Here is a 16086-nt window from a genome sequence, read left to right on the forward strand (position 1 = left end):
TTTACTCAAATAATACAATAGAGTAGGCGTGTCAAAATAATTTTTGTGGAGGAGCCACATCGAATTATGGTTAGAATTGGGAACAAATAAATGGCAATATCCCCATTAGAAAATCAATGAAACTAAAGGATAAAAAATGCACATTGTCCTCTTTTTACCTCAACTGTTTGATGACAAATCAATCACACCCCCACATCTCTATCAACTAAGCGATTACTGTCCATAGATATATATTTTTTAAAAGAGAGCCATAGTTTTCAAAGATAGTGATTACTTGAAATCCAAATTGAATGTGAACAAGCTTGGAAAAACATCTACTAAAAACGCTATAGTATAAACAGAGAATCAATTCACCCTGCTGAAACAACCCTGGTGTAAAACGTTAAGGGTCATTAAAAAAGTTTCGCGGCACAGGTGAACACCTCATTCAGCACTTGACTAACCTTTGGGATTTGGTGCCTCTGCCGCCTGTCCATACTCATGTCTCTTTGGTAGATGGGAGAAGCGATCTCCGACCGGGCGCTGCTCATGTTGTACGATCGCGGCTGAGAGTAGCCTCCATACATTGACAGAGAACCGTGGGAGGGCGAGGGTGGGATGGAGTAGGTCGGCGCGGCATGCTCTGAAAGGTTGATCATGGTTTTGGGGCTGGCCATATGGCCATACATCCCCGGCGGTCTGGTGTAGGCCTGTCGTTTCTGCCACTCATGCAGCTGCCACATGGTGTCAGAGCGCACGGAGCGTCGCTTGTCACCCATCGGGGGACCCAAGGCTTGGTCGTACAACGACGGAGACAGGCTGCAGATGCTGTCCCTCTGCGCCATGCTATTTCTGGGCATGCTGCGGTAACCGTCGCCATAATGAGGCACATGGGGCATCCGATGGTTTGGCATGTTTCTAGGGAGTGTCTGGTACGATGTGATGCTGTGGACGGAAAATAAGTGGTCAAATCATGAAATCTGTTGCTTTCATTCAAACCTAAAACTTTTTTAAGTGTATTTTTAAGAGCAATAAACCAAAACAAATCAAGCAGTTTGTTTGTAGACAATCAGGATCCTAAAGCAAAAATATGAAACATATCACTTGGAGTAAGGTTAATGTACATGAAATGAACGATGATGTACCGATGCAAATTGACTTCAAATGCTTCAAAGCAAAAAATAAATACAGTATAAATAACGACAGCGGCGTCTTTTTCTCTTTGACTATCTGATGTCTATCACATCTCTGTAATGAACCGACAGCTGTTTCGATGCTTCCTATCTTCAGATAAATACAATATTCAGTGAGAATTATTCATCTTGCTCAGAGGCCTGCTGACTGTTATCAGAAAGCAAATAAACTGCAAACGGCGACTTTCTTTTGAACATGACCATCTCAGGTTAATGGAATTTGCCTGAACAGCAACCAACAAAGTTTTGTGTTTCCATGTATACTTAAACAGATACCCCAAAGAACACCACTGGACATACGACACCTTTCCAGAGACAAAAAACAGTGCTTCATGTGGGTTCAAAGTCAGTTCAGCTGGCAATGAGAACGTTTTACATTCAAACTTCCTGTCAGAACTTGGCATGAGTGCACACTGGTGTGTAACGCTTTATGAGATTAAAGAAGGCATGGGCATCTTAGAAACTATTCATTGTTCCAGAGGACAAGCCTTTTAAAGTTAGCGTGGGAGGGCGCATGGTGAAAATTATTTGGAAATGTTATGTGGTTGGTTGCGGCACCCCAGTTGCAGAGACCCCCTTCATCAGGCTGTCATTTTGTTACAATTGTATTAAACAACAGCCACTGTATTAACGCAACTAAATCAAACAAACCTCCTGGTGTCATCATCCGGAGCGCGTCCTCTTTGTGTGCGAACCCACTGCTCCAGTTGTTGCATCGAGCTTGTCCTACTCAAAGTCCGTTCCGGCTCGTAGTTTGGACTTCGCTGAGGGGGGACTCCAGTGTTGTCAGCTGAGCTGGGTTCACCAGCGCCATTGACTTGGTGACTCGGGTGAGAGCCATCGATCTCTGTCGGGGTCCGTGGCATCGCGAGCTTGACCGTGACCGCTGCGGCTTGGGCTGGCTGCATTTTGATACTGTTGATCTTGGTGAGGGGCCGATTGGGGTCAGCGCCATCTTTCTGGAAGCCGTAGCGCTCAGCATCTCGCTGCTTCCTGTCCTCTTCCGACATGTGCTCACGGTCCGCCTCCCGGTTGCGCTCGTTGTTCTCAATTTCGGGCTGTGTTAATGGTGGCCTATGATTGGCCACGTGATTAACCTCCTGAGGGCCACACTGTTCCACTTTTAGCTTGTCCAACCTGGTAATGACAATCAAAGGAACAAATACAAATGAGCTCATCTGCACCAATACATGACAATGATATAGACAACATTCATCTGTATTACCAGTGTCCCAATTTCTTTTCATCCAAGGCACCCACGTATGTATACTACAAATGAAAACTAAAATAATGATGTTCTCCTCTTAATTTACTCCCAGGGCACTTTTGATAGAGTCGGGTCTGTCAAAATGAGCACAAAGCCGATAGATAAACAGACACCCATGACTTATTCTGTAGTTTGTATGGCAACAGGTTTATTGTACCTTCTGCCATAAAATGGAAGCGCGTTTGATTGTTTTGCATAATCACTATCATTGGCAAAGACAGATGAAGCTATATTTGTAATTAATACAATTCTCTGAATAATTATTACTCATGGAGATGATCTCTCAGGGCATACTGCAGTAGTGCCATTGCACACTGGTTGGACTACCAAGATAACGTTACTGTAATGCACTGTTAAAACTCTGGCAAACTCTGCTTTTCCTTTGAAAGCCAGAGCAAGTGCACAATGTTTCTTACAGCTGCCAGAGGAGAGTAAGTGTGTAAAATAGAATGCGATTTCTCCAGTAAAGAAAAAAACAGCCTCTACCAAGACATGTCTGAAAGGTGTTGTTGCTCAGCAGCTAGAAATCCATTTGCAGCTCTCTACAAATCAGTGCTTCTTTGGGGGGGCTCTTGAAGTAATAGACACCGCTGCCGCTTGCCTTAGATGGACTCAGGGTCATCGCTTTAATGATGAGCAACTTCCTCTTATCAGACGGGTTTACTGGGTCCGAGACAAGACAGCATTAGGAGGGGCATTCCTTTAGAGATTGCGCTTGAACCCATTTAAACAGCCACCTCAGTGGCATAATATCTTTTGAAGCCTTAACCTAACTCTACCTGAAACCACATGAAGCCCATAAAAAAAGAAATCTAAAATGTACAGTAATCCTGCACTTATTGCACATTGTCGCTATACTCGACTGCCTCTTACCAGCATCTCACTTTTCACAGTGACATTTAGTGAATTTTAGGCTCTGCAGCACTGCATGGCTACAAAGCGCTTTATCATTACGCTTCTGCTCACCCATGCTTAAAGGGCATTACCGGGGCACCCTGATAAATAACATTTAACACAAAATGGCATCTCGACTGATGAGTAAAGCAAAGCTATGTCCAGCATTATATGTACAGCACACTGTGTTGATATGCCTCAAGCACAACATTTGTTTGCATGCAGCCCCTCAACTTAAATTGCCCATATAGTTAAGTGACACTTAAGGTCAGGGCTTCTTTAACACAGGAAGGCAGCCAGATTTTGAACTGTTTGCAAACCATTACACTAGAAGAAGAAATATTCCCAAGAAGCACAAATGGGGAAAAAAAATAAAAAGCACAACGTCTACAGTTGTATTTTAGAAATTTGGCCTGTATAGTGTAATGATAGATGACTTACAAACCTTTTGACAGGGTCAGAATGCACAAGTGCGGCATCTGTCATCACTTTCATCCAGGACTCCATCTCTTTGGCTGTGTCCGTGCAAAAGTAGTACGTCCGCATGTTGGGATGTGTCGCCTGTATGACAAGTTTCTGAAATGGACAATTGAGAATTTGAAAACACTGCACTTTGTGATTAGCAACAGGGAAAGAGAAACGGCAATGAGCACAAATCACAACTCTGTCTCAAAAGACTCGAGCTGTAGATCTGATCTAAAATTATACGTACCAGGTTGTAAATCTTATTGAAGACATCTTGCTACATAGTTCAGATGAGAGCTCCCAGCCAGCGAAGCAACAAATTCAAGTGTGACAGAGAAAAAGAATGGTTATTGGACAACCCGATGATCTGTTTACCAGTCTCTGAAAAAAATACCCCATTACCCAAAACGCGATGCAGAAGATTAAACGTAAAATAAATGCCAGCTGGTCATGCATTTCCCTTGTTACCTCAACTGTCAGTCTAAAGCATGTGACAAGGTTGGAAAAGAAGTGGGCTGTGTGGTTTGAGGCCTTCTTCAGACTCCTTGGTGTCTGTGCTTAGTTGTGTTTGGCAGGAGAAGTTGTTGACTTTCAGGGTTTAGGAGGGCCCCAAAATCATAACTGTACACACTACTGTGAAACCATTTAATGTGAACACTGCCCCGTAGCAGTGGGGCTTTCCCACAAATATTAATAATGTTTCGCATAGCCATGGACATTACATTACTGCTCTTCAGATGTCAATTTTTCCATAGAGGACCTGTTGCCACTTTCTGTACGGCTGCAATCACATCAAATTACACTTTGGAGGGTCCTTGCTCATTTTTGCTTTGTTTTCCTCCAGGGTGAAAGCACTGACCTTGAAGGCATACTTTCTGGTGATGTGATCATCAACAGACAGCATGGATACATGGAAGCTTGGAAGAAGGATGCTGCCAAGTATCCCCTCCTCTTTTTCATCTGCAAGGCAAAGATGGTGCATTTAAACATTTTGGCAGAATGGCTGCTTTGATCAATTTAAGGGTACACAAAATGTGCCCAATGTGCACATTGCAGTTACATTCGACAGTTTGTGGAAAAGATGAGCATGAGCATTGATCCAAACTTCCACACAGCTCTAATCCTCATTAAATTTGCAGACGTGGCTCCATATTGACAATAGGGAGATCTCCACAGGGGGGATTACATTGAGCTCTGCATTTTAAGAAAGGACCTAACCTCCCATTCTTGATACTTGCAATACCTCTGCACACAGCAGAAAGTGTGCAGGAAAATAAAACATCAGCACAGCTGAGTTGCCATTTACTTGGCCCGTTTCATAAATCACCTTAAGTGACCTGGGAAATATATTTGCAGAGTGTTTTCAATTTCCAAGCAAATCACTTGAAAAGGGGAGCGGGGATTACTATACCATTCAAAATGGTGAATACATTTTGTAATTTTTTGGGGAAATCAAATGATCTGTACCTGGTTTCTGTTAGTGTAAAAACATCCAGCGCATATTTGATAACATTAGAAAATCACATTCCTTTAAAACACATACGGACAAACTTACAGGCAAAGAGCTCAGCCTATGCAAGATCCAGCGCCAAGTTTAAGTGGCTGATAAACATGAGCGAGAGCGGTTGTTTTTGGTTTGATGATAGGAGAACTCATGACCACACACACTACCCACTCTGTGCTGATGGATACAATTTCTCAACATGCCCATCTGTGTAAATCCTTTGGGGCCTGTGCTTCTGCCGATGGCTTTTGTCAGTCAGTGGGCGGAAAGAAGGCAACAGTGCTGTCAGACAGCAGAAACAACATAGACTTGATGTCATCCCGATTAGCAGAATGACCGGGTCTGCATTAATTGGGCAAGCCGAATCAGCATCACTGAAATAGGAGTTTTTGTTTATCTGCTGCCTAACAGGATTCCTACAACATACAAGCTGCAATGAAGGCAATTTGACGAATCCAAACCAACTAAACCATTACATTTTCTCACAGGGGCTGAAAGTTTTTGAAAAATAATGTAATTGTTTTCCCCTCTAAATGTTGATTTAATAAACAATTATTAATAAAGGCCCTACCTCATGTTTTATTAAACAAGCACAAGAAATAAATTACAATAAACAATAACGGATTATTTATTGATAATTGTTTTGGTCTTGTAAATTAGGCTCTCTCTCTACCTCTCCCTCTCCCACCCTCTCAAAAAGATGGATATAGATATATATGGACATCTTTATTCTTTATATCTAATATTGCGATTTCCATTTGAATTAAATGAAGTGCTCAGCTCAAATTTCTAATCGTGAAGCTTTTCATTTGAGACATGCAGATACTGTGTAACGGTGACTGAATATCATCTTTCCTACCGACTTTTTATAAACAGAAACAGCCAGGATGAGAACCATCTATCTGGATCTGCACCCATTGGTTTAGTCGTAATTGTACTAAAGTTAAGGAAAAATGTTAAAAAAGTGTGATCATTTCCTAATCTTGGCAGAGATAAAGGCACACACATTTTACAAGGGCGTCTATAGATGTCAGGAAAATTTGAGGATTTATGAGAGGGGAACCACAATGTGAGAGAAGCCAGCCTGATTCCTGGAAACTTGTTTCACAACTCTAAATCAGTGTGAAACTCATTTTCCAGCTTAGCTTCTTTTGTCAAAACCAAGTTTGGAAGGCATAATCCAAGCCATGTTTCTTCAATAGCCATTCCAACCGTCTTCTTTGGTCTTGTACAAGCACGGGGATAGAGTCCTGCTCAACGGAAGTCGCCAAGGGCATGGCTTAAGGCTAGACAGCATTGTCAGGAGCCTTGCTTAGAGCACAGTTGTCGCAAGCGGTAGCATTGAAAGATACTTTTAGTTGCAATGACTCACCTCTGTAATAGAAGAGACACAAGTCAGACAGCACAAACCACCTCTTTTTCCACAGCTTCATCCCGGTGCTGTCCTGCAAAGACACCAGGAGAATACGATATGTCGTTAGCTTAAATAAATAAATATATTAATAAATAAATAAATAAATAAATAAATAAAGATAATCCAATTTAAGAGGACATTTAAGACTGTTAAATGGGATGGGAAATGACTCAGCATTTTTTACTCCATTTCCTTGATTGATAATGTGGAAAATCAATGAGAGGTTTTTAAAAAAAATTTTTAAAAGTTCAATTGTTCGGTGAATGACCTGCAGGGCTGTTTCAATGCTATTTATGTTGAGCAAAAGAATACTGTCTGGAGGGTTATCATGGCAGTGACCTACGTATATATTTCTTGAAATTAAACTTCTGTTTGAGTATTAAAAAGGTACAATTACAATCTTCAAAAGAAACTCAAATCTTTTGATATAATATTCTCTGTCAAGCTATTCAAAAAATGTTCGGTCATAAGCTTGAGACATCGTTCAGACATCACTTTAATGAGCCAGAATTCAAAAACAAGTATTTCACTGTCCCCTCACAGGGGCATTCATATGCCCCCAATGGATCCGCTCAAGGACTTAACTGTTTCCTAAAGCAAGGATTTGAATTGCTTCTCAGTTTCACAGAGGCGGGAAAATAAGTGAAAATCCAGCTTTTAAGGGTAGGAGAATTGTGAGTCCGCGGTTGATCTCCATCACCCTGACTGAGCTCCTAAAGAAACAGCAGCTGGCAGCTGAACCAAAAGAAGCCTTCGTGCATTGAAAGGATGGAGCCGGGAGGCTGCAATCAAAACTAAATGAGTCTGCCACTTTGGACGCCTGAGAGTCCTGCCTGGCAAACGAGCGCCTCAAGCATCCCCTTTTCACCCCGCTGCTGCAAGCAGGAGCCTTGATGAAGGACCGCTATTCAAACAGTGCTTGTGCAGCCTAAGTGGCAAACGCAGACAAAGAAATCAGATCCTGTATGGCATCAAATACGTTTATGTCGACTAACGCATAGCGGACATAAAAAGTCTACACACCCCTGGTCAAATTCCACGTTTTTGTGAAATAGAAAAATGAGACTAGGATAAATTATTTCTAAACTATGAATGTGATCGATTGCATGAAAAAATAACAGACAATGGGTGTGGCTGTGTTCGGAATGATGCAATCACATTCAAACACATGTTAAATGAAAGTCAGCACACACAAATGAAAACAATCTTGACATAACAAAAACTTTGCATTTGAACTGTGGTGCATCTTCCTATAGCCACTGAAAATCTGAAAAGGAATACTGTCGTGAATTTTGATGACTTAAATTTTCCAACACTCCTACAGGTATATTGAGCAATAAAAATAAAGCCCCACGACCATGATGGCACAGAGTTTGCGATTCAGCATGAAAACATGACTTCTAAATGAACACCATTAGAATTAGTGCACAGAAAATAACCAGCGTAATCAAAAGCGCTTTGTTTACCTGCTTATAGAGCCAGTTCCTCTTTATAACTGGAGCGCTGGGATTCCTCCTGATAGAATTTGATCTCTTTCCAAAATTATGAAGTTTTTTAGGAGGTCTTGATGCCTAGAGGTACAATATAAATGTCAGCAGTTGTTATCCAAAAAGACAGCAAAATATAATCTATGTTCAAAACTGCAACAATTACTCCAAGTATGTCATTCACCCTTGCTGCTGCGCTGGATTGATTTGCGGTGCAGTCCGACCCGCCCGTGTTGTTGGAGGTCTCGCTCATGGTGCTTCTTGGCTGTTCCTTCTTTTCATTCACTGGCACTTTGGCGGCAGATCTAAACATGCACACAAGCCAAGCAAGAGCACATGAAGTCCAACTTTGCCACCCAGTAAAAAGGTAGATAATAGCAGCAAGCAGCCTCTATGGTCTAATAACCTTTCATTCCACTTAGTTCAAACTTCTGTCATGAGATCTCAGCTTGGAACAAAGAGTCAAGCCTATTACACCCACAGTCACTTCACAAAACATTTCCAGTTGTTTGAGAAAGCTGACATACTAAAATATAGACATAGTTGGGTAAATCACATCAGAAGGCCTGTTCTATGAATCTCATCTTATATTCACAAAACCAGTCATTGAGTTGAGCGGCATGTAAATCAAGTTGCGTCTGGCCCATGGGGATGTCCTACATTCTTTAGGTGGGGAGCAACGTTGTAATCTAGTGGAAACTTGACACCACAGAGCAGCAGAAGCGCTGCGGCGTTGACGGTGTTTTGGGTCATTGACTGAGTACGCGGCAAACTCCATTTCACGCAATAAACTTGCTCATTTGAAACCGGTGACCCAAAAATGCTCAGATTATGTGGCAACATGCAAGAACAGGAGCCTATGAGTACTTTTGCATTCATTCCATCGGTCATTTCTTATGTTACACATGAGCCCGAAACTATTACAGCAGCAAAGACACTCTGACTGCATGCTGTCATTGTCAAGGTGCACATACAAGAGACTATAAAATGGAATGACATCTCAATTAGAAAAAAATGAATAAATCAAAATAAAAAATGCAGGCACCACCCACACGATGCTTAATCTCATGCAGCACAGCACAGCAACATGTTTAACACGGACAATTACCGATTCAAAACACTCAGGTGGTATCTGCTTACCTGAATTTTGAGCAGAAGTTAGGCTGTTCGGCTTTGTTAGTCACAAGATGCAGCAACATTTGTTGCATTAAAAAGATGATATAACCACTAATGACCACCCATGAGGATTATTTATTAGAAAAAGATTGCTGTGTCAGGGGACTGAATAATTAATTGGGTTTCATTCAGAGTTGAAGTCCTGTGATGGACAAGCGGCTGACTAATCCTCCTTTGAATCACAGTAGATGCAATTTCCAACCCTAAAATAGTTTTCTTTGAAAAGTGATGAGTGGCTACCGAGCTTTGCCTCCTCCGATTAATAAACTCGGAAGATTTGCTGCACTTGCAATGAAATCTTCAGTGAACCGCAATCAGTGATGTGTCAACTGACCATTTAAACTGGCTGCCAGGATGGCCGAGTGGTCTAAGGCGCCGCGTTCCGGACCCAGTCTCCCCAGGAGGCCTGGGTTCGAATCTCGTGGCTGCCAGGATGGCCGAGTGGTCTAAGGCGCCGCGTTCAGGACCCAGTCTCCCCAGGAGGCCTGGGTTTGAATCTCGAATTTCCCCATTGTGGGACTAATAAAGGCATTATTATTATTATAAACAGCGTGAGGGCCATCAAGGGAAGAGGTACTCTGTCATGAAGGCATTGTAAAATGTATTTTATTTCTGCATTTAAAAATAACAAAAAGGAAAAAAGAAGTGTATGTTTTTCTGATATCTTTAAGATCTTCAGGCATTTTATATGTGTATAATGTGGAATGCCAAGAATGATATTGCTCTCTTTGATTCTCATTTCCCATCGGCTTCAAAGATTCGGTGTGTGGTAGTTCGTGGACAATTTCTTTGGCCGTTCTAATCAATCATGATGCGGTGAAATTGAAAAGTATTGGTGCTGAATAATTGCTAGTGGAAAAAGACAAAACAATTTGTTCGCATCCCTCAAAGATGCTTGAAATGTTTTTAGCACAGGGGATTTGAGCACAACTCAAGGCATTAAAGTACAGTGGGGCCTCCCAAGTTAAACACGACTGTCTTTTTGTTTGTTTGTTTTTATTGGTGATGCCTCCATTGAATGGAAATTTTTGACACTAACAGAACAGACTGTACACAAGAGGGTTTCGCTGCAACAACGTGAAGCAATATTCCTCCTCTGCCACACAATCAGTTTATGGCCATCTGTTAAGTTTTACAAGTGGACACCACTTAACCTCTATTAACATTTATAAGGTTACTAAAAAGATTGTCAGAAGACTTCGACTAGCATCACAGAGCGGCTTTTCTTCAATCTTGAGGTTCCCCACTCAAGTAAAAGACTAAAAATTGGCTAGATTGTTTTTTGTTTTCATATTGGAAGCAACAAAGTTGTTTTTGACAGTTTTTATTTTCCACTAACAGCGCATGGCATAAAATCTAAAGATTCAGATAAACTTGAAAATGCTATTTTGGGGTCTTAGGTTTGAGAATCTCTCCCTCCAATTCAATTCCATATAGGTTACGATTAAGAATTGTGAAGACGAAGGTAATAGTCTGTGCAAAATAACTAGACAATGACCCTGTTTGTGCAGGAACGTCATTCTCAAGCATTTTTTTGTTGTATAGACGGGCTATTTTTCTGGTGTACTTAATTCACACACACACCCATCACAAAGGCAAAGAAAAATATGCCTCACGCCTACACAGGTTGCTTTAGTATTATGCTGTAATTCATGAATATGATAATCGCTTCTAGCAAAGGATGGAACGAGCTCGCTGACTATATTTTTTCAGGTCTTTCGTTCTATTCCTGCACTGAGCTTTCTGCTTCCTGGTCCAAAAGAATTTCTAAACATTACTATCTTAAAATAAAAAAAAAAAAATAGTCATCTTGCCTTTTCATTTCCCGGTAAAAAATAAACAAGCAGATTTAGAAGTACTTGGAATTGAAATTATCATGTAAGCCTTCCAACTGTAATGCCAAATCAGAGTATGATGAAAAGCAGATTGCTCTATTAAAACTGCGTGGTTTAAACTACTATGCAGCAGCGTGGCCTGTCATTAACAAGGCAAACTATCACTTATACACATGAGGCTTGTTCCTTTATATCATTGGTCACGGCACGTGTGTGTGTGTGTGTGTGTGTCTAATAGGGTCAGGAAAGATAACAGTGCCAGTGAGGCTTGGTGCCCTGCGTACAGTGATGTGTGGTCGGTGGTAACCGAACAGACTGGCTGAGGGTGCATTTTAAAATGACCACACAGCGTTTCTAAAGAAAGAACTAACACCTTTGTTTGGTAATGGACCAGACCTTTTTTTTTTTTTTGAGTGAACAAAAGAACTGGGATCAGAATACACTGGAGAACTAAGCAGTGAAGCACAATGTACAGATATTTGGAGTGCTCAACAAGCCTGAGCGCATGAATGTGTCTCTGTTCTGTCCAAGTAAGCAACAAGGTGAGCTTATGCTTATAGCAACACGTTTCTTCAGCACAGAACCACAATGTGTAATCCAACTGGTATGTTATCAAGCAACCTTTGCGGAGTCAGAGGAGGACTGGATTTGGTGTTCCCGTGGAAATCAGTGCACAGTCAACACTGCGGCCTGAATGGAGGTGACACGAGAGATTCATCCAGCAGCTCAATTCTTTAAAAAGTTGATACTGCTCGTGACCTCGGAGATTTGGGTGTCAGCGCCGTGTGTTATGTTAGCTGTTAGTTAAGATTTAGATGATCACAACAGACTGGACTTTGGAATGTAAATGCATAACAGGTCATCAGGCATGACAGCATTCAAATCAACCCACAGTGTGTTAGTGAGCATCAACAAGGCTTAAACACCACACCGACACGCTCAAGTGCTTTGCATACACACAAATGTTCATAGTATGCTTGGAGCCAACAGTGTTTTACCTGCTACATGCTGGATGAAACATTTTCCCACAATACACACTACAAAACAGAGGAAAGAAAACTGTGTTGAGTCTCTGGACGTTATGTGAGTTATTGGAACTTATGGTAGATGGGCAAAATTTTGATTTTCTCATGGTACAGTGGAATCTCTCAGACTCACTCTCCGGAATAATGTGTTCCAGGTCATGAGTACCCTTAATTTGATTAATAATCAGCAGCTTTAAGAAAATAAATATTGCCAATATCGCCTACAGTGATAGTTTTGAACCTTAATCTGTCCTAAATAGTATTTGTTAAAAAAATGAAATAAAGACAAGAAATAAACAATTGGTACTCTAAGTGGCAATATTGATATTATTCTTCCCATGTGTATTCATATATATTTAGTGAAGGTTAGGTTTTGGTAAACATGTCATATGTGAGCTGTCTGAACATTTGCTGTCAGCATGTTCATGATCATGTGGATGACTAAAAATAGGCTGCAACAAGTACAGTAACGAAAGAATGCTGAGACCGCCTTTCTTTGTGGTGGGTCAGGCTCGTCGCACTTCAACATGAGCGGCAAAGCAGGAAGCGCAAATAAGAAGTGAAAGATCTCTATGGTATAAAGCTGCCAACACTCAAGAGAACAGAAAGTAGCATCACACCAAAAGCTGAGATACAAGGTCGTATTAGCGACGGCAGTGACGAGGAAGTTAATCAGGAGAACAGAATGCCCTGAACACTTGAAGAAACTTTGAGAAAAGCAAACGATAAAGTGTTTGTGATGTCATGTCGCTTGTGATAGTTGGCCTCTTTTTCTACTTGACCGGAATAGTTTCTGATGGCCTCAGAGTCAGATTTGTTTTTTTTTTTTTGGTTTTGATGTTTGTTATTGGCTGTTGTTATATAACTTGTGGTATAAAGTGCGTATTTTTCGCATTGTTTGATGGCTGGTTGTTGCCAAACATTACAATGCCAAATTTGAGTGCAGTCACAGCAATTTTCTACATGGCCTCCTTATCCTTCTGGCAGATAAAATCTCTCTTTTCTGCATGTTCAGGGGCTCGTTTCCCTTTTTACTACTTTTCCTGAAAGGCAGCCAAAAGCTGGATGTTTTCCAGTTTTTGTTGTTTTTTTTCCCAAGAGTCAAATACAAGGTTTGTACTTGATTTTTTTTTTTTTCCTCATTTCCAATTTAGATGTCATCTTGCACCAGCATGTTGTGCCTATTTATGTGAAAAGCAGCAGAGAAGTGAGAGTAACACAGCGAGGGGAGGAATGTGTCGAGATAGTGTAGTGTGATGCTTCTCGCACGACAAAAAGCCCCACTTGCATTCATTCGAGCATGCTAAACTCTAAATGACTCTCGCGATTTTGGTAACGTCAAATAGATCACTGAAATGCAGACTAAGTTCCATAATTGTTGCACAGCCTGACTTCCGTTAAAAGTGTATTGCACACCAAAGCACTTTTTTGTTGTTTGGCGACACATTAGCTTAGTGATTAGCAATGGCTTTGTACTCCTCATCCACATCTAGTAATCAGGACACTTATTAAAAGTGTATCTTATTTGCTGCCACGGAGGCAAGGATTAGTTAGAGAAGAGGATCTGCATCGCTGGAGGGTAATGTTTAGCCGCGCCAGATAGCAAGCGCAGTTCGTAGCTTGCGCGCAAAAACGTGCCTCAGTGTAGCGCAAATTAGCTTAGCAAGTTAGCATTCCCCCCAGTTCACCGGTTCATCGAGTGCAGGTGAGCTCGCCTGATACTTTGCAGTGGAAAAGCGGTATTTTGTCGGTACGCTAAAATCGCAATTATAGTTCAAATCAGGGAGTAGGAAGCTTGAATGGGCTGAACTATAAGAGAAGCCTTGAATGGTTTAGTTTACATACTATTAGCAGCCCCAGGCAAACGGGAGGAGCAGCAGACATATGCCAGCTGTTTTGCTGAATTCGGCTGATCACATGGACGTAACATAAGAAGGGAACACTTCATGTATGACTTCAGAAAAGGTCAAACACTTGTCCGGGGTTGAGAGGAGCTGAGTGTGAATTATCACATTCCGACTGAGTGATGAATACGTGACACAAAGGCCGTTTTAGTTTCATCCCTTATCTTCCAAATAATTGGCAAGCGCACTCAGCACTGGGAAGAACAGCCTTTGACCGATGGGGGCAGAGCTGCAATTAGAGGCTGTGGTGGAAAGGCATCGGAGGTTTCAACAGCATGTAGCGGTGCTGGAAATGCAACCCAGTGACATTCTGAGGAAAGAAATAACAAAAGACTTACTGTTCGTTGATGACAAAGATGCAGTTGTCTTGAGAGGGCGAGCCTGAGACGGGATGCTTGCAAGTCACCTTTCGCTCATTATGGCTATGAAAGAGAATGGATAGGAAAATGGGAGAAAGTGTCACCTATCAATCATCATAGGAAAAGTTTTTTTATGGTTTGTAAAATCAAGTCACAAACTCTGATAAGACAAAGAGAATGACATTTAAACATACGAAAAGAATTCCGCCAATTTTTGCACATTTTTCTCTATTCTCGCAAGTCTCTGGAAAATAACCCTCAAACTGTAATTGGGTTTGAATGTCCCGCACCCTTTCTGCGGATGTCACGTCCTGTGCGTTCTTGTCGTCGCGCAAGGTCGCGACCAGCAATTTGAGCGGTAGAGAGTATTGAGATTGGACTAGGGCTTGAAAAGGCACGCACAAATGGCTTTCTTTCTACTCCAAAGGTAAGAAGGGATAACATGAACGGCTGCAGCTGTTGTGAAAACGCTATAGAAATAAAAAATGTATTGTATTATATAGGGTGATGGAAGGAGTGTGCAATTTCATTTTCCGGCCACAGGCTATAAGAAACTAAAAAATCCTGCGGAGTACAGCTTTAAAGGACTAAAAAAGAAGTTACTTAATTTATTATACTTATTTTTAATTAATTGGCCAATTCATTTGTTATCAGCTACATAGTAGAATCAACCAAAAAAAAAATCAATATCTGTGATCAGGTTTCTTTTTTCCTGTTCCTGCAAGATCCTGATAAGAGTAGAGATGAATGAGTAATGGATTTGATTCATGCAAAATAATACATATGCAAAAAATAATAATGTACAACTCAGCCCAGACAAAGTTTACATTACAATAACAATATCCAAATCGGTCCAAACTGTTCCAAACATTTATTAATAAAATATGAAGAGCGCCCCATTCCAAATAAAAACATTCACTATGGCTTAAGTTGTTTGAAGAAAGTGCGTGAGATAGAAAAAGATGTACTCTCTCTATCCCAAGGGCATTTCTGATAATAATAATCATAAAAATCACCACAGGCTACAGTATAAACTGAGGCAGTGTTTTGCTGTCCTGCGTGCATTCCCACATCCATACTTTCATGTAAAAACACCAGCCAAGTTATTTCTACCACAACGAGATTAGAATTCCAGGACACCAGCCACACATTCTCACTAGTTGATCGCAGATTTCCAGTAAAGTGTTTAGGGTCGTGTGCAATGCGGATGGTGAGGGAGGAATGACTAGCATCACCATGCTTCACTGTCACTCATCAATTGTGTGTTTAACAGTCAGGATTTGAAACTGTGATAAGTATGCAGAACTGATTCAATATACTGCACACGCAGCATTAACTGTCAGTGGATTGCATTTTGCTAGTGGTGACAAGGTTGTCAATATAAAGTAAAGCCCAAAATAAGCGAGTGCAGGAGCAATTAAAAGAAGAATTTACATCACATAAGTGAAGAGAAGCAATGTCAACAAGCGACTTCGGGGCTTTGGCCTTTTCCATGTGCTTTTACATTTCAACTCACTCATGCTGCACCACCAACAGAAGGGAGTCAAACTGCAGCCCAAAAATAACACAGCCTTTAAACACACG

General features: G+C 41.2%; 1 protein-coding gene across 7 annotated transcripts in view; it reads right to left on the reverse strand.

Annotated features, from left to right (window-relative positions):
* LOC148334851 (pleckstrin homology domain-containing family A member 5-like) overlaps positions 1-16086 on the reverse strand; it is an 85591-nt gene that overhangs the window by 11785 nt on the left and 57720 nt on the right. For 5 of the 7 annotated variants that reach the window (XM_088297453.1, XM_088297455.1, XM_088297456.1 and 2 more), the window contains 8 exons: positions 14482-14565; positions 8388-8508; positions 8183-8287; positions 6675-6747; positions 4658-4758; positions 3779-3894; positions 1824-2309; positions 444-924 (listed from right to left, as the gene is read on the reverse strand). In XM_088297453.1, the coding sequence (XP_088153579.1) occupies positions 444-924; positions 1824-2309; positions 3779-3894; positions 4658-4758; positions 6675-6747; positions 8183-8287; positions 8388-8508; positions 14482-14565 (1567 nt within the window). Of the gene's footprint in view, positions 1-443; positions 925-1823; positions 2310-3778; positions 3910-4045; positions 4613-4657; positions 4759-6674; positions 6748-8182; positions 8288-8387; positions 8509-12212; positions 12240-14481; positions 14566-16086 lie in introns of those variants that run through there. The other 2 variants (XM_088297458.1, XM_088297460.1) reach the window with 2 other exon arrangements.

The sequence above is a fragment of the Idiotropiscis lumnitzeri genome, chromosome 6 (assembly GCF_059441095.1).
Source record: "Idiotropiscis lumnitzeri isolate Australia: NSW breed Sydney's pygmy pipehorse chromosome 6, RoL_Ilum_1.0, whole genome shotgun sequence".
NCBI lineage: Eukaryota > Metazoa > Chordata > Actinopteri > Syngnathiformes > Syngnathidae > Idiotropiscis > Idiotropiscis lumnitzeri.